The following is an 18,649-nucleotide window of genomic DNA, read 5'->3' as shown; positions in this document are numbered from 1 at the left end:
ATTGGCTGGTCTGAAGTTTTTGCTTCCTGAAGTTTGCATAACATGATTCTTTTATCTAAAATAGCCATCCCTAGATTGTCTAGATGTCCCAAGGAAATGAGACAGAATCATCAAGAGCATAGTGCCTGCCGTATGAAGGAATGTATCTGAAGGGATTTGAAAGGCAGAGAACATGAGTAAAGTGATAGAGTTTTGGGGGGTTTTTTTTGGTACCAGGGATTAAACCCAGGAGCACTTAACCACTGAACCACGTCCCCAGCCCTTTTGTTTGTTTTGTTTTTATTTTGAGACAGGGTCTCTCTCAAGTTATTGAGGGCCTTGCTAAATTGCTGAGACTGACTTTAAACTTGAGATCTCCTGCCTCAGCCTCCCAAGCCGCTTCGATTACAGGGCTGAGCCACCACACACAACTTAAAAGAGCTTTTTGATGGCTATTGCTATTTATTAATAGGATCCTCAGACCAAGAGTAAGAGGAGGTTAGCTCTGTCCTCAAGATCATATGGAGTGCATGATTGCAGCACAGGTACCCAGCACCCTGCATGTGGTGGTCTCCAGGCTGCTGTTAACAAAGCATCAGGACTCTTCACCTCCGTTGCCTTTGGTATAGAGCTCATGTTACATCCCCAGGTGCTAACATGGGCTAGAAGGCTCAGTCACGTCATGTAAGAAGATAGAGAAATACTTGATTGGCACAGGATGTGAGGGAGCTTAGGGATTTGCAGGCCCTTTTGTTGGGATGATATCTGCCAGCCCATGCCTCTGCTAGAGAGGGCAGTATTGGTTGCATCACACAGGAGAGTGGCTGATTTCTGCCCTGTTCAAGACCATTCTGTGGATGGAGGGAAGTTTAGATGAGGAGGAGGAAAAGAGGAGTCTTATGTCTGGTTTCTTACAGGCTTTAGCAACGTGCCCATTGAACTGAAGAAGTGCGCACAAGCAGACCAATGCACAGAGACGATAACTACTTATATGGGTTTTCCAGTTTCTAACGAGAGTAAGAGTTGCAGGTCACCCTTCGGAACAGGGACCAGAGTCAGAACCACACCTCCCATCTTCTTTGTGCTCTTCCTGGGGAAGTTGCTTCACTGAGCTCCTGTGAGGGCCCAGCCGCCTCCATTTGTGGATTAAACTTGCACTGCTTGTTCCTATGCCCTTCCTTGACTGCCCCTTCCTCCGTGGGTGTTTCCAATTGTCTGTTTACTCTTTCGGCAAGGTTCACATGCTGTGTACCCAGCCACACTCAAAGTGGCCCAGGCCATGTCAGGTTCTGACCCTCGAGGTTTCTAAGCATTTGGAGAACAGGATGTGTGGCAGGGCAGAACTCAGAAACCATTGTCGGGAGCAGCTGTAGGGACTGGTTTGCACATGGGGTAGAGGTGGTGGAGGGTGGATTGGATCAGGGAGGTGAGGTTTAGATGAACTTTGAGGAGATCTGTGCAGTGTGCTGCAATAGTTGGGACACACAGATGGGGAACTGGCAGAGGCTCTGGTGGTCTGGTGTGGTCTACAGGAGGGGGCGTGGGGGAAGAGCCTGAATAACCATGGCCAGACTGGAGCCAGCCTTCTGTGAGAGGCCAAGGTGCTGCCCGTAGTGGACACATTGTGCCCTGGCACTGCATAGGGTGGTCTGCACAAGGTGGTCCACACAGGCCTCTGGCGCCCCACCTCGCACACTCTCAGGAACATGCAGGGGCACCTGCCCCAAGATCAGAGTCCTCCTCCCATGTCTGTGCCTCAGGCCCATGGCCCCTTCTCAAGGGCACTTCGCTAGGCATCAGTGCTGCCAGCACCATGAGCCAGCCAGGAGGCTGCCAGGAGGAGGAGAGAAGCAGAGCCCAAGCTGCCACCTGCTTGTCACTGAGGATGGCCCAGGGATCCCCTGAGCACACACCTGCCTCAGCCTGGAGCTGCATAGAAGGCCCTCACTGGTACCAGAGCCCAGCACAGAAGATTGAGAGGTAGACACAGGAAAGGGCCAGGCCAGTGGTGAGCAGTGGCCACAGAGGGAGGATCCCAAACACAGCTTGCCCTGCTCTTCCCTTGGCTGGTACCTGCGCTTGTGCCCCACCCATGGCTCCATCTGTGTGCTTGTGCTTTCTGTGCCCTGTTGTGCCCAGTGTTATTTCTTATACTCTTGGATGCATTTGCTTCTCTTTGTGCCCCTTGTGTGCCTTTGACAGGGCAAAGAAACCTGGGACAACTGAAGTAAATGTTTCAGTTTTATTTTCTGTTTAGCCTACCCCATTTTTGAAATTTCTTTGGTGGATCAAAACTCTTTCCTTAATTTAAAAATAGATAAGTCTAATATTTGCATTTGTACTGAAATCATTTTTATAAAACTAAGTTAATTTGCATTTTGCCACTGTGCCCATGATAGAATATCCCCCTACTTCCTAGGGCAGCTCCTCTGAATGGAAAATATGGGTCAAATAATGAGGTTTTTTTTAACTTTGTAAACAAACTAATTCCTTGTCCTGCAGCTCACCTTCAGAGGTGGCCAAGGCTTTCCTGGGTCATAACACAACCTTCCTGCAGCTGGCAGCTCCTGAGGCCCAAGGTCTCATGAGAATCACCAAACACACACGTGCCTTGGCTGCCAGCTCCTGGACACCTTTCCCCCATGCTCAGCAGACGCTTCCTCACCTGTGATGGAAGTCCATGAATCGAGTGTCCCTGGCCAGCCTAAGTGGCTCTGGCTCAGAAGGTGTGAGGCAGGAGGCCAGATATAGCTCACGTGACCTTGGTTACTTCAGCTGCCTGCTGGCCTCTCTGCAGGGCAGGGGGAAGGAGCTGACTGTGTCACCCCGGGAGTCCCTGCTGCCACTCTCAAGTCATGTGGAGAAGAGAGCAGACCTGGTGCTAGCCTGGCACTGCCCGCGCCTGTGCCAACTCACGGCCTCTGGGGCAGGTTCTCAGAAAGCTTCCCCTGGCAACCTGTGGTACTGAGGGGAAGCTGCCAGAGGCCTGCCTTGGGCACAAGGAGGAGGGGCCAGCATGCTAGGGACAGTCTCCTGTTTGCTCTCTAGGCTTTGTGTCCCTGCAGCTTAGCTTCAGATGGCCCCACAGCCCCACACTGAGGGTGTGCCCTCCTCTCAGCACAGATGAGATCTTTCCTGGGACCTGAGATGCCACTGTGCCCTCTACTCCAGATAAAGACCCTCCTCAGGGAGAAGGGCCACCCTCCTGTAGGTCCAGAGCAGTTCTGGGGCCCACTCCCCATTCTAGCCACTGACACAGATTCTCTCCCTGATCAAATGCTACCCAACTCCCCCACGTCCCTTCCAACTAGGACCTGACTCTTGGCCATCTGTGCTTGTTACCACCTGGCACTGCCCCAAATGGCCTGGTTTTACCAAGAATCCTGAGAAGTCAGGTCAAGCAGGCACACAGACCCTCCCTATCTCCTCAGACTATCCTCAGATGACCTCTGACCCTGTTGGCCCTTCTTCAGCAAGAAGCTTGTGAGGCTGGTGAACCAGGATCCAGTGACACCCACCAGCTCTGTGGGCATATACCCCACCTGCCATGCTCTATTTGGAGCAGTCTCAATCTCCTCATGGCAAAACTGTTACCTAAACCTCGGTCCTTGTCCCCAATGCCAATTCAGTAATGGGCACATGGTTTTGGGAAAAGAGAAAGTTTCATTGCTTTGCTAGCAAAAGAGAAGTCTCTGAGGCTGTGGTTCTGTTCATCAGGAGGGATGGGGTGGGGCAGGGGATAAAGAGGTGATTCAAAGGTGACACTCCACGTGTTCTCTGTGGACTTGTAATACACTTGTTAATTTGACAGATAGTCATTTCTGAGATCTGCTGCTGCAATGTACAAGTGTGAGTTGCCTCCTTCCTATCTATGTTGGGTGTGTGTTCAAGGTCAGATACCTCTGCCTAGGACAGGGAAGAAAGGTCATCCTGTCCCTCAAGACTGCAGATTATGGAGGGGAGAGATGGTGGGGGAGGAGGGAGAAAGGGGGAGAAAGAAAGTAGTTTAAGAACTAGTCGCAGTGGCAGAGCACCTGGACTGTGTTCCTGAGGTGGACACTGTTATGAGACAGCTTTGCATTGCCCGGCCTCCCTTAATGAGGCCGTCCCTGCCATCTTCAATGTCACTGAATGTTCTTTCTTCCTTAAAATCATTCAGCGCGGGGCAGTCTCCACCTCTCAGCGGGGAGGCCGTACCACCTGACCCCCTTCTTGGGTTTGTGTGAGGACCACGGAGTCCACGGAGTCCACACACTCCCTAGGAACAGCTCCCAGCTGCCACACCGGCAATCTCCATGCTGTTCTCTTTACTCTTCCAGACTGAACACCTTTCATGGGCAGCATTTGCTTCCTGACAAGGTCCTGGACTGTTCCACGGGTTGGATTCAGATTCCCCATCAGATCAGCTGGATGCCAGGTGACAGGCATCTGCTGAGGTCCAGCTGTCAAGAGACGGTGACAACCACTAACTCCAGACCTGCTGAGGCCTAGTCCTCTTACCTGGGGAGCCTCAGGCTGAAGGAAAGGTCTGGACCAGTATCCTTCCCATGACTGATCCAACGCAAAAGAGTTTCAATAGTTCCCCTTTTTTTTTCTTGAAATAGGTCAGTTATATGAAGGGCTGAATATTGTCCTCCAAATAAGTACACATTCTAATCCCCACTTCTGTGAATATATCTTCCAAAGAGCCATTGAAGTTGGGACTAAGGATCTTGTGGTGGGGAAATGATGCCAACTTGGCTGGTGGCCCCATGTAATCACAAGGGCCTCATAAGAGGAAGAAGGGCGTTGGCACCAGCAGGAGGGGGCCCATGGTGACAGAGGCAGAGAGCCAACAGGTGACCCTGGAAGATGTCAGAGCTGTACTTCTGTACAGAGGGCCACCAGAACTGAGAGGACACGGAGACCAAACATCCCCTTACTCCCACAGGGAACCTGCCCTGCACACACCTGGCCTGCAGCCAGACTTACCTCCAGAACGATAAGGAATGGATTGTTGCTTAAAGCCACCAATTTTTTTCATAGTTTGTTGTGGGAGCCATAAAAACTGATACCACTTATAAAAAATGAAGAAGGATGTTCCCAAATTTTAAATTTCTATAACAAGTACTGAGACACAGGCCAAGGCAGGGGGTGAGCATGGATAGTAAATGATCTAGTGTGAAACATGGGGGCTAACTGGCTACTTATCAAAGAAAAGGAAGTGGATAGCTCATACCTCAGGGAAGCAATCCTCCCAGCACAGGAGTTGAGAATGGGTACCCTGGGCTGCTCTTCTCCTGCCCTTAGGCCCTAGGCAGGTGGGGAGGGAGAGGAAGACCTTGTCTCTTTCTTCATCTGTGAGATGGGATGACCATAATACGTACATTGCATTTTGTGAGAATGGAGTCAACCCATCTGGAGTGAGTAGTACGGTGGCTGGGGTGTAGTAAGCCCTCCACATGTGTTATGCCTTCTTATCATCATTGAAATCCAATCCCTTCTCATGGGGAACACAAGGAATTAATTCTTGTTCATCAATTACCAGGTCCAACAAGAACCCATACATCCCTTCCCAGATCAACTCTGTCCATCAACAATCCTAGTTCTAACTTGGGCATCTTTTCTCCTATTGAGACTTAGCCCTCCTCTGGGGCCCAGAGTTACCCCACACAGCTGCAGGTGCAGGAAACAAGGGTGAGCATGTACCAAAGGGCTCCACAGAGCAGGCTGGAGGTGCACTTCCCTCGCCCATGGAGAATGGCTGAGAGAGCTGTGGGCTGGGCATGGCTTGTGCCCAGGAGGAAAAGAAGAGCTACTAACAGGAGACCCAGAAAGGCCCAACCTGGGCAAGGACATCCTTGGTTCTACAAACACCCAAGAAATAAATACCTGCTAAGACAGGCTGCTTTTATTTCAGGAAGGAGGCTGCACCCTGTGGGAGAGAGAGCTAGAGAACCAAGGTGTCCCTTTGAGCAGACTGCAGGGACAGATTGTGGTGGGTCAGCACCGGGAGGTTTCTGTAAAGGCTCAGCCTCTTCTGGATCCCCCACCTCCTCACAGGCACCATCTGAGGTGTGCAGTGGCCACCATCCTCAAACCTGCCTTATGAAGATGAAACACATCTGTCTTGAGTGCTGATGATGCATCTTCATTCTTTTTTCTCTTTTTTTTTAAATTTTTTGTAGTACTGGAGATTAAACTCAGGGCTTTGTGCACTAGGCAGGCACTCTACAAACTGAGTTATGTCCCAAGCTCCTCCTTAATACCTTCAGAGACCACCTATGCCTGTGTCCATCTTTGGAAGCAGAAGTGTCCAGAGAGCATGACAAGGATTCCACACAAGTGGATCTGAGGTAGGGAGCTTCAGCTGTATCCGAGACTCTACAAACTGTGGGTGAACACCCTGCTGCACCCTGAATCGTTCATTCAAAAGCATTTCCATTAGCGCAGGGAAATTGAGGATTGGAGGGCAGGGGATGAGGATTTCAGAAAAGAGGTGTATTCCTAGATGTGTGACCAAGAACATGCATTGAGACAATGGAGGGACCATAGAGATTCGTAGAGATCTCATCTCAGACTTCCTCTGAAATATGTACTTGGGTGAAGAAAGAGCGCCTGAGAGAATGAATAACAATTATTATTTATTTTAACTTCAGGTACAAACAAGTAAGCATATACATATGTATGTAAGCATCAGCTCTTTAAATCTCTACTGTTGAGTATGCTGGAGAAGGACCCTCAGAAGACATTCACATTTGCAGGTTGTGGAATGATGAACTTGCCACCCTCGAGCAATCAAAGCAAGACTTTGAGTAGGAGAAGACTAGTCAGAGTGGACGAGATAATGGGTGTCAGCGGGGGGCTCCCACTGATGCGCTTTACACAGCCGAACTCCAATTCATAATTCAATTCTATCATACCTAATTTGCAAGCATTTTCGGTTGCACAACCCATAGCAGACACTATTGAAGGAGGATTACCACCAGTCAACCCTGTGGGAGAAAGATTGGCAGTTATACTCTCTGTCACCCTGTCTCTCCTTTCACCCATGTCTTCATGTCCATTTCTCTACTTCCTTTGAGAAGGACAAAGTTCATCAGAATGGCCCCTGACCCCTAACCTCTGCCTTTGGCATGACAATCATGCACCTCCATCCTGGGACCAAGCGAGTTTTCCTCTGGTTCCACCATCTCTCCAGTGGTGGAAGGATGTAAAAAGTACCCTGCTGTCTAAGATGCAAGACCAGAGCTTCTATGGCCTCCCGAGGAGAGATGTGGTTGATAAAGGCAGGGAAGGAGGTTGGAGGTCGGACCTCAAGGGTTTGGCTGAACACATCTGGGATCCCTGTCCTCTTCTGCACCTTCACTTCCTTTGGGAACCCAGAGGGAAATACTGTAGATAAGGTCCCCTCTGCCCAGGGTTGACACATACTACAGAAACCTGGAGCAGAAAGGCTGCCCCACTGCAGAGAGCCCACCTCTCCTCTGTATCCCAGGTGACACCCATTTCCCTCATTCAGGTCAGCTCAGCTAGACAGAGGGCCCTCCCTGCTAGTCTCAGAACCTCCTCCAAATTACTCAAAAAGAAAAGAAAAAACCGTGACAAACCTTCATTCTCAACAAACTCTCAGCTCCAACATTCTTTAGTTCCTCAAATGCCACTAATTCCAGGGAACCCTTTACATGTTGATCAGAAAATACTTGACAGTGCCCCATCTAGCTGTCTAGTCTAGAAAGGACACCCCATGGTGGCTTCTCCTGCTCCCATCTGAGGGGCTCCTGCACCCTCACCACAAACACAAGCTTTCTCCTACTCAGGAAAACTCGAAAACCTTCACTGGAGTCAGAATGACACCATGCAGAATGTCAGTGCTTGGCCCCGAGGGTTTGCTCTTAGAGGTATTGGTGTTGAGGGTGACAGAGAGGACTGTGGGTGTCCACCCGTCATGTCACTGAGACATGGTCGTCCCTTTCCAGGACAACATGACAGCCCGTGTGTCCCCAGTCCTCTCCTCTGAGCTGCTCAATTGTCTCCTGCCCCATGGCTCCCTGCAATCCTAGGAGGGATACCCAGGCCCTTGGCCCTCTACCACCACTTGCTTGTGGGCATCAGGCACTGTCACAGCAGCTGCAGTTCCCACCCCTGCTGACGGTGCCTCCATGCCTTCCTCCCCCAGTGCACCAGGGTGGCTCTATGTGACTGGGAGGGTAGGAGAAACGAAGCAGTGTCTTTTCTCAGATGAGCTGTGAAGAGCCTCAGCTCCCCCACCCACTTCTCATCCCAGCTCTGGGGGAAGCCAGCTGGCAGGTCATGACCCCCAGGAGAGCTAGGAAGAGGCCCAGGATGAGGAATGGAGGCTGCATGGGCTTGGAAGCACATCCTGGCTCTGAGCAATCTCAGCCCCTGCTGCCAGCTGGACCACAGCTCAGGAGACAGCCTGAGCAAGCACCACCTCTATGACCCTCTCACCTGTCACTTGCAGACTGTGGGGTGACACATGTCTTCTTAAGCTGTTAAGATTGGATGTAATTAGATACACAGCAATAGGTGGCTGACACTTTGTGCCCTTTAAGAGGATGACCCAAAATGCTTAGGGAAAATCCATACCCTTAATCTCAAGGCATTTTGTCTCTGCCCCTGTGCAGTTGAGGGGCTGTGGGATACAGATCATGCCATTCTCAGAGAAGCAGGCAGGACATACAATGCCATTTTCTTCCTTGGACACTGGAGACACTGAATAAAGAGAGAAAGTTTTCATGGTGAGCAATGGGCAAAAAGAAGAGCTGAGAGAATTCTTATCCCCTAAATTTGTGAATATTCCAAAATCCCTCAAACCATTCTCAGCTAAATTGGCATAGGAGTGATTAAGGACAGGATTCATGGATCAGGAAGGAAATAGTAATCAGAGAGAGCTTGTAGGGATTTTGTGTTACCTTCCCCTTTCGTCAAGGACTTTCTCTCCCTGGGTGGAGAACAATCCTAGATAATGGGGCAGAAGGTAACCTGAGGCCTGAAATCATGCTGCTAACAGAGTGATGGACAGGCAGGTGTGGCCTGGGACCCACAGTCCTAGCCATCCCCACCCTAGAGGCTGAGGCTGCAGGATTGCTGGAGCCTGGGAGTTGGAGGCCAGGTGAGAATATAGTGTGAGTCCATCTCAGCAAAGCAGAACAAGAGAGGTGAGGAGTGGGATAGGTGAGGAGAGTCTGTCTGCTGGGATGGTGACCCAAAGCACATGGCTTTACAGACCCACATGTAGAGAAAATGCCCAGGCCTGTCCCACCACTCAGGTGCCCATCTCCTATGCAGAAGAGACTTAGGTCCAACCTGACCCTTCAGGAGAAAGGAGAGACCCTCAGCAAGAAAAAGCTCTGGGTTTCTCAGAAGCAGAGATAGGTCATGGGAATGTGCTTCTGAGACAGAGTGAAAGTCCATGTGCCCAGGAGCAGGTGGGCAAGAAAACGGTGCAGGGGGAAAAGCAGGCACTCACGTTCTGAGTTCCCTTGGTTGCAGTTTTCATGGTAGCAGCACTTCATATCATACCCAAGTATCTGTCCCCTCCCCAGTGTGGCAGAGAAGGCCAGGGGAGTGCATGCCTTTTGAGAGCAGCCTTTAGTCTGCATAAGTTTTGGTGAACCATCTGCACAGTACCAGAACCAAACAGAATGTTCCTTCTGAGCCCTAGAGAGTGGGGTGCCCAGACGGGCAGCCAGTATCAAGGAATTCTGCGAGGGCACCCTGTGTCCTTAGTGTTTCTACTTTCCCAAGAGTCCTCCCCAATGGTCCCCTTCATAGAACCAACCCAAGGAGGAACCATTTGATGATGCTGCTCCAGTGCTTGCCTAGTAGGTGTGGGACCCTGGGTTTGAGACCCAGCATCACAAAAATAATTGGGGCAGGGGTGTCCTTTCTCACTGATCCCCCACCTCTGAGACTGATGTGGGGACTGGAATCACTCAGTACTTCCCCCTGAGAGCCTTCATTTGGCACAGTGCCCACTCCTGCCACCTCCCCTGCCCACAACCAGCCTCATCCTGGCAGGACCTTAGGTGAGGGAGCCAGGGTAGAGTGGAGGAGTGGAGGCGAGGAAGGAGCTATACTGAGTACTGAGCAGAGCAGCCCCTCCCTCCCAGGTCCTGTGTACAGCAGCAAGGGCGGGTGGCAGGCAGGGCTCACCTGGTGAAGTATACAGTTGCTGGAAATGGAAGCAGCTTTGAGAGGTCTCACAGGTACCCTGGTCATGCTCGCACTTTTTCCCAATGCATTTCATACATGTGTAACTCTCTACAAGAGGGAAATAACACCAAGGGATGCTGATCCAGTTATGTTGTGTACACTGGCAACTCTGCCACAGTGAATTCCTCTTTATGCATGACTACATTGGAGAAATTTAAAGATAGGTTAATGGGAGGAAGAACAAAGTGTAGGGGAAAGAAGGAAGAGGGGAGTCGATGGAGCACTGAACACTGAATCAGCAAAAACTCTATACTTGCATGAAATGAGCCTCAAATTTATGCAAAACTGCAGGGCATCAGCAGCAACATTTGAAAAGTCATTCAGGAGGCAAAAGTGGCAAGGGTGGGAGTTGCTCTTTCTAGTAGACAGACACTCCTAGGGATGGAGGGGACAGGACATCCCTCTCCCTGTGGGCAAGGTGGGTCCCTTAGGCTCCCTCCCTGAGGGCTTATTGCCCACCTTCCCACCCTTGGGAGAGGGTTGCTTGCTGGTCCTTACCCATGGTGCTGAAAACCAGGGCCACGAAGATGCACAGAGTGGAGAGACTCCTCAAGGTGGAGGCCTGGACACTGGTCACCATGCTGACTCCAGGACACTGCAGAGGCCAAAGGGAGCAAAAGGGACAGAGGGACAGTGCTCTGGCCTAGAGTCCAGCCCTCCAATGCCGGACAGCTCCAGGTGTGGCTCCTGTCAGGGATGCAGGAAGGAAAGTGGCTATTTCCATCACTGAGGCACCCAGGGAAGACAGCCGCCCTTCCTCAGAAGGCCTCTCCTGCAGTGGGTGGAAGGGGCTGGGGCTCCCTCCAAAGCTGAAGTGGGTGACGGGGCCAAGAGGGGGAACCCCCCATCCAGGGAGCAAATGGGGTCTCTCCTGTGCTGGGAAGTCCAGGCTGTGTTTCCCCATAGCCCTCAGCTGAGGACATGGATTTCTCAGTCCCAAAGTCACCCTTTAAAAGAGTAGAGCCCAGGATGTGATCCAACATGGCGATGGGCGCAGAGATGTCAAGTCTCTGACCTCTTCAGCTGCGCGGGCAAAGGGAGTCTTAAACCGTCTAAATGCTGTTTGCTCAGGATCACTAGGCAATGCTGAGCTGAGGTAGATCTGGGGCCAACAGTCTGCACCCCTCAGAACACACACCGAGCCGGAGCGGCTTAATTCAGGCTCCCGTTCCCCTGCATCTCGCAGACAAACCGCTGTGACTCAGGGTTAAACGCTCCTGGTGAAACAACTTTTCGGCTCCTCCGGGAACCTGCGGAGGTTAATACCAACGGAGCCCTCATAAGCAGTGGCCATAGGATTGAGAAGGGGATTGGGAGAGCCGGTCAGGACCCACCTGTTGCATCGGACACTGGCAAAGGGAACGAACTGTCGCCATTCACATGGGATTTCACCATGGCAGAGAACTGACGTCACCAGAATGCGATGGAGGAGATAACTTCATTGAAACCTGTGGCGGGAGTTGTGTAACCCCCTAGCCCCTCCTCTCCACACAGCAAGGAAACCTCAAGGGCCCCTCCCAGCTCTCCCTTGAGCACAATAGTCAGACCAAGGGAATCAGGAGCAGTGCGCTGGACCCGAGGCATGGGACCCTGGCTACCACTTCCACCAGGGCTGACACCTGAGGTCTCTTGCACCAGCTACCTGGGGCTTGGCTACCGGAGGGCAGGCAAAATACACTTAGGGTTCTCAGCCACAGGCTCCACAACCTTAGTGTCTGAGGGAATGGTAAGCAGGGAGACTGTGCCCAGTCGTTCAAGAAAATAGGGCTCCCGGGAGCAGCAGACCTGGCGTGTAGCCAGTATTGTGGTGAACATCACCAGTGAGAGAGGCCTGACTGGAGGAAAAGTGGGGAAGTGACTAGACACAAGAAAAGGCCCTAGGCACTCAGGATTGGAGACCCGCCCAGTAGGGGAGAGGAGCTGCTTCACCGTGATTGGTTCCTGCTTATGGAGAGCAGAAGCTTGGCCCGGTGGGCACAGCTCCACCTACTGGAATAGAAGTTAATTGAACTCTAAGACTGCATTTTAAAATTTTTATTATTATTATTATTTGTTTTTTATTTTTTATTTATTTACTTTTTTATTTTTATTTATTTTTTTAATTATTTTTTTAAATTTTTTCTTTTTTCTTTTCTATTTTTTTCTTTTGTCTTTTCATTTCTTTTCAATTTCCTTATTACCCTTTCCTTGAATTCTACCTGTTTACTCTGATTCTCTTTAGTGACTTCTTCCCTTTCCTTCTAATACATTTCCTCCCAAACATCATGACACTGTTTATGTGCAATTTACTAAATATGTATAGGTAAATGTTCCTAAGTGTTATATAGTGCTACCAAGTCCCTAGCTACCCCCAAATACTTCAGACCATTCTCCTGTTAATATCCCTCCTCAGTAGAGCAACCTTCCAAGGTTGCCAAGAGATACCAACCTCAATACCATCACATCATTCGACCTAAATATAAGTCCCAAGACCAAACCGCAGACCGCTATATGACATCAGAATCCGTACACAGTTTAGGAAATGAATGAATATCCATTAAAGTGTAACAAAACTCATCATCTCTAGTCATAATCTCCCATCACAAAAGAGATTCCCCAGAGACACACAAAACCAAATAAATTTATAGGAGTAAACAGTAACTCAGCAGTCAAACAGAACAAGAAGTAACATGAGCAGGATGAAAAAGCAAAGAAGAAAAGGAGTACAAATAATGCAAGACAGCCTAAATATACAGGAGGACCTAGAGGCATCAGAAAAATGGTCCAATAAAGAACTCATGGAATACCTTAGACAGATGGAATGGAATCTTAAAGAGGACATGAGACAGCAAATTCAAACAATGAAAGAACACATTGAAAATGAATTATATAAACAGATAAAAGAAGCAAATAAGCATCTTTATCAGGAGAAAGAGATTATAAAAAAATCAAACAATAATCCTAGAAACAAAGGAAACTATAAACCAAATTAAAAACTCAAATGAGAGTATCACTAACAGAGTGGAGCAAGTAGAAGCCAGAACATCAGATAATGAAGACAAAATATATCATCTTGAAAAGAGTCTAGCCAACTCAGAAAGGCTGGTAAAATATACCGAGAAAAACATCCAAGAGATATGGGATAACATAAAAAACCAAACTTAAGAGTCATTGGGATAGAGGAAGGTATAGAGGTTTAAACCAAGAGAATGAGCCATCTGTGGAATAAAATAATTATAGAAAATTTTCCAGATATAAAAAGGAAATGGATGTACAAATTTTAGATGCATACATGACACCGAGCATACAAAATCACAGTAGACCAATGCCAAGACACATTGTTATGAAGATATCCAATATACAGAACAAAGAGAAAATATTAAAAGTTACAAGAGAAAGGAGACAGATTACATTCAGGAGTAAACCAATAAGGTTGATGGCGGATTTTTCATCACAGATGTTGAAAGCGAGAAGATCCTGAAACAACGTATTTGAAACACTGAAAGACAATGGATGCCAACCAAGAATTTTGTATCCAGTAAAATTAAGCTTCAGGTATGACAACGAAATAAAAATCTTTCATGATACATTGCTGGTGGGACTGCAAATTGGTGCGGCCAATTTGGAAAGCAGTATGGAGATTCCTTGGAAAGCTGGGGATGGAACCACCATTTGACCCAGCTATTCCCCTTCTTGGACTATTCCCTAAAGACCTTAAAAGAGTGTACTATAGGGATACTGCTACAATGCTGTTCATAGCAGCACAATTCACAATAGCTACACTGTGGAACCAACCTAGATGCCCTTCAATAGATGAATGGATAAAAAAAATGTGGCATTTATACACAATGGAGTACTACTCAGTACTAAAAAATGACAAAATCATGGCATTTGCAGGGAAATGAATGGCACTAGAGCAGATTATGATAAGGGAAGCTAGCCAATCCCTAAAAAACAAATGCCAGATGTCATCGTTGATATAAGGAGAGCAACTAAGAACAGAGCAGGGAGGAAGAGCATGAGAAGAAGATCACCATTAAACAGGGATGAGAGGGGGGAGGGAAAGGGAGAGAGAAGGGAAATTGCATGGAAATGGAAGGAGAACCTCATTGTTATACAAAATTCCATATAAGAGGAAGTGAGGGGAAAGGGGAGAAAAACAAGAGAGAGAAATGAATTACAGTAGATGGGGTAGAGAGAAGATGGGAGGCGAGGGGAGGAGAGGGGAGGGGGGATAGGAAGGGGATAGGAAAGGCAGCAGAATACAGCATACACTAGTATGGCAGTATGTAAAAACGTGGATGTGTAACCTATGTGATTCTGCAATATGTACACGGGGTAAAAATGGGAGTTCATAATCTGCTTGAATCAAATGTATAAAATATGATATGTCAAGAGCTTTGTAATGTTTTTAACAACTAATAATAAAAAAAATTAAAAAAAAATAAAAGAGTAGAGCCCCACCACACAGGTGTCACCAGCCACACTCGACGTGCTCACTGCCAGGATAGGGTGGCCAGTTCCTCTGGTTGGAGAGGAAGGTGAGCACTCTCTGCCAGGCAGAAGTGGATGTCACAGTGAGCAAAGAAGGCGGGCTCTCTCCATGCCCTGACTTTTCCTGGGCTTTTATATAAGCTGTGGTCAAAGGGACCAGCAATCAAAATATCATAAACACACATAACCATGGCACAGAGCCTACTGCACACAATGGCATACCTTTTGCAAAGATGCTGTGTAAATAGCTGTTCCTGGTCCTCAGCTTGGCAAAATAAAAAGGGCTTTGGCTTACACACCTCTGGGCATCTGGTGATCCAACCAAGCAAGGTCCAAGGCTAGCTCCCTAAATCCTATGGGCACTTAGAGACGCCATGTGTGGGTGAGCACCCACAGTGGTGTGTCTTCAAGTGCCCCTACTGCAAATTCTAGACTCCATCCCTTCCTAACTCCCTTCCTCCCCACAGCCACTCTAGGTCATGCTGGCCTCTCTCTAGAAGAGGCCAGAATCCGAGGCCCCCTACTCGCCTCTTTTTCTTAGTCAAGCTCTGGAATCTGGGATCTCTGAACGCCGCTCGTTCCAGCTCTGAACTTCCCTGAGGACCCTGCTGGCTCCAGTGCTGAGCCCCCCTCCCACACTATGGGCAGTCAGGTGGCTTGGGGTGAGGGACTGTGGGCACAGAAAGGAGGGACAAATGCCACAGACCTGGGAGGCTTGTCATCCCACGGCCCCAGGTGAGCCACAGGACAATGGTGTCAGGGGAGGCCCTTGCTGTGGCCATGCAAAGAGGTTACACAGGCTCAGGCCCGGAAAGCCTCCTCCACACTCGCTCCTCCTCTTGGTAATGGCTTCCTTGACCTCTAGCTCGCCCCACAGTCTGTTCTGATGAGGAAGGTGCCCAGTGCTGAGTGAAGCTTCAGGGCAGGACAGAAGGGGCACATACCCAGAAGGAGTCCATATTGGACTTCTTCATGGATGGTTGGAAGCTCTGGAGTCAGCACAGAGCCCTCCCTGGAAGACAGGACGGCTCCCAGGGAGAATCACTGTCCTCCAGGTGGACATACATCCGGCAGCAGGTGCCCGAGCAAGAGGAAGACCCTCAGCACCACACCCCACTGCCAAGGACTAGGGTGACAAGAATGAGAGAGTGCTGGGACACCGGGCTGCCTCCTCGGGTCTGCATGGCCTTGAGCTTCCAGGAGTCGTCCAGGAGGACTTGAGGACTAGAAGCTTGCTCTTGGAAGCCCCGTATCTACCCACTGGCCATGACATTACAACTCCATTTCCTGAGGAGGCCCCTGAGCTGGGTGGGAGCAGAAGGCCAAAGACCCTGGCTGCACAGGGTTGACAAGAGTTCAAAAAATACTGCTTCCCAGTCCAAGGGCCTCTGGAGCCAGGCAACCCAGGTGTGCATCTTAGTTCTGCTGTGAAATCTCGTCCAGTGACTCTACTTCTCTGTGCCTTGGTTTCCTCAACTGTAACAACAGGACAAGAGGAGCTTGATCTCCTAGGGTGGTCGTGAGGCTTACATGAGGTAACACAGCTGAAGCACAGAAGTGCCCAGCTCACGGAAGCTCTCGGAGAGTGCTGGCTGCCGTGGTTACTATCATTTATTGAGCACCTACTGTTTCCTAGAACCACCAGGCAATAGTGAATGGATACACACCTTATCTTCAGCAAAGGAGCATGGGAGACGAGGGAGGGAAGTGGGTAAATGGCATCCTGATGATGGGCAGCCCTAGAGGCATAAGATAGAGCCCCACTGCCCTGGGCAGACGGATGACCAGTGATGAGGCAGGGCAGGTACTGCAGGAAGGACCAAGAGTCCCTTCCTCACTGCCCAGAGTCCACTGAGCCCTGCATCAGTTCAGGAAGATAGTGCCCCTCCGTGTGGCCAGCAGGATTCACGCTCCCGGGACATGCCCAAAGGCATGGATGGTTAGAAGCTCTGGAGACAGCGCAGAGCCCTCCCTGGAAGACAGGACGGCTCCCAGGGAGAATCACTGTCCTCCAGGTGGACATGTCCACCGGGCCAGACTGAGTGGAGGGAAGCACATGGCTGGGGTGCTCCCCTAGAGAGGCCAGGCTGACTCAGAGGGGGCATCCACTCTTTGTCGTCCATGATGCAGGTCTATGGCTTCGCTTCAGGCATGGAGGCTGGGCAGGAGCACTGTAGGTGCAGCCTCTGAGCCTCTGGATGCAGGAGCAGAGTAGAGACAGCCAGGTGCAAGCACATGCCCTGGGCACCAGGTCATGGCAGGAGGCCCTTCCCAGCCTCCCGGGTGCCTCACCCAGCTCTTTTTATGACCCAGGCACAGGGAGCTCTATCTGCTGTTCTGAACAAGGGCCATTCTTCCCCAAACCTGACCTCTGAGTATCCAGCAGTCCCAGGGAGGCCAGAGAGCAGGGTCTCACCTCTGAGGTCTCACGTTCTCTCACTCACTTCTCACTCAAGCCCTTTGATCATCTTGTGTAAACAGCTTCTATTAACAGTTTATGACGATCATTCATACCTATATGATATGGATATAGTCACATATGTCCATAAAACACGGACATGTACATTATCTATAGCTTCTGTATGAAGATAGCTACCTTGCATCGGGTTTTTTGTCTGTTTGTTTGTGGTTCAAGGTCTATTGTACAATGTTCAATGTGTGAAATTTCTTCTGACTCAAGTGTCTTTTATTGTCCCATAAACCAGTCTTATAGCTTTTCTACTGTGCAAGTTCCCTGGGTTGAGACTTCCTCCTGCTTCGCACATTCCTGGATCCATGGCACCTGCTAAGCTGACATCTAGCTGGTGCTTGGTGATTTTCATTGGTGAATGATTGTTTGTATTATTCCTGATCAAAAAACAGCAATTTCTACTGCTATTTAACTTTTAAAACATGGAAAATGACATGGGATATTGTGTGATAAGAGTTCAGCTTTGTAGGATGTTTTTCTTGGTCTTAGCCTCTTCTTCCTTTAATATTTTGACATCTCTCTGAAAGAAGTATAAAATACAAGCATGGTTTCTTGACTCCCGGGAGCTGATGGACAGGCTTTCCCTGGAGGTTAGAGTGTTGGAAGCAGTGTGGAGAGTGGAGAGTGGATGATGTGGAGAATCGGGCTCCTTAAGAGCAGACAAGAGATGCTCAGGAAAACAAGCATTATCCACTTGGGCCCAAGAGCAGGCAGAGTCCAGGACACACAAGACCTAATGGGAAGGACAACACAAGGCAGGTAATGGGTTAAGTCAGCTAGTCGAATAACCCTGGGGGCTTTGGGTTGCACCGTGGTCCCAGGTTCTTGGCCCTGGGATGATCAGGCAGGGCAGCGTGGCCTTGGGGGTGCAGGCCAGATACCTGAGGTCACTGTGAAATGATGCATGTACACATCAAAGACACACTCAAGGCTGGCCTTGTGTGACCCAAGAACTGGCTAGACCAGGGTGGGCCTGTGACTTCCCAGAAAAAAGGGGTTTGGTTTTGTTTTGTTTCTAAAATGTCAAAGCATCCTAATATCTGAAAGATTAAATATGTATATACATATATATTTGCAAGACACCCCCTGCACTTGTCCCTTATAGCAGTGAAGTAGACCTTTGCCACCCTCGTGGCCACAGACACAGCCCTCCAGCCCTGAGCAATGGACTCTACTCCAGAGCCTCCCATCTGAGCCTCCTCAAAGACATTGCTCGCACCAGGTGACACAGAGGCAAATGAACCCTGGCCCTACCCTGTCACCAGAGTATGGAAAACAAACACACAGATGTCACCCCATTCCTACAGAACCCAAAAGACCTTGGTCTATACACAAAGAGCTTCACACAGAGCATTCAACATGGAGGGTGACACATTCCGTTGCACGCTCACGCACTTACACGATCCCCCACACACATCACTGTGAGCTAAAGGAGGGAGGGACACAGGAGAGGCAGTGTCCACAGACATTTTGAAAACTTCATGAAACAAGAAAACCATGAAATAGTGA

At 49.4% G+C, this 18,649-nt stretch overlaps 1 protein-coding gene across 1 annotated transcript in view; it reads right to left on the bottom strand.

Annotated features, from left to right (window-relative positions):
* Positions 1-6,756: 6,756 nt before the first annotated feature.
* Positions 6,757-18,649, bottom strand: part of LOC144250643 (protein RoBo-1-like) — a 50,853-nt gene continuing 38,960 nt past the window's right edge. Inside the window, exon 6 of the mRNA XM_077793546.1 lies at positions 6,757-6,953. Within this exon, the coding sequence (XP_077649672.1) occupies positions 6,757-6,953 (197 nt within the window). The remainder of the gene's footprint in view (positions 6,954-18,649) is intronic.

The sequence above is a fragment of the Urocitellus parryii genome, chromosome 1, assembly GCF_045843805.1.
Source record: "Urocitellus parryii isolate mUroPar1 chromosome 1, mUroPar1.hap1, whole genome shotgun sequence".
Lineage (NCBI taxonomy): Eukaryota > Metazoa > Chordata > Mammalia > Rodentia > Sciuridae > Urocitellus > Urocitellus parryii.
The sequence above is the reverse complement of the archived record's forward strand: the minus strand, read 5'-3'. Positions and strand labels throughout refer to the sequence as shown.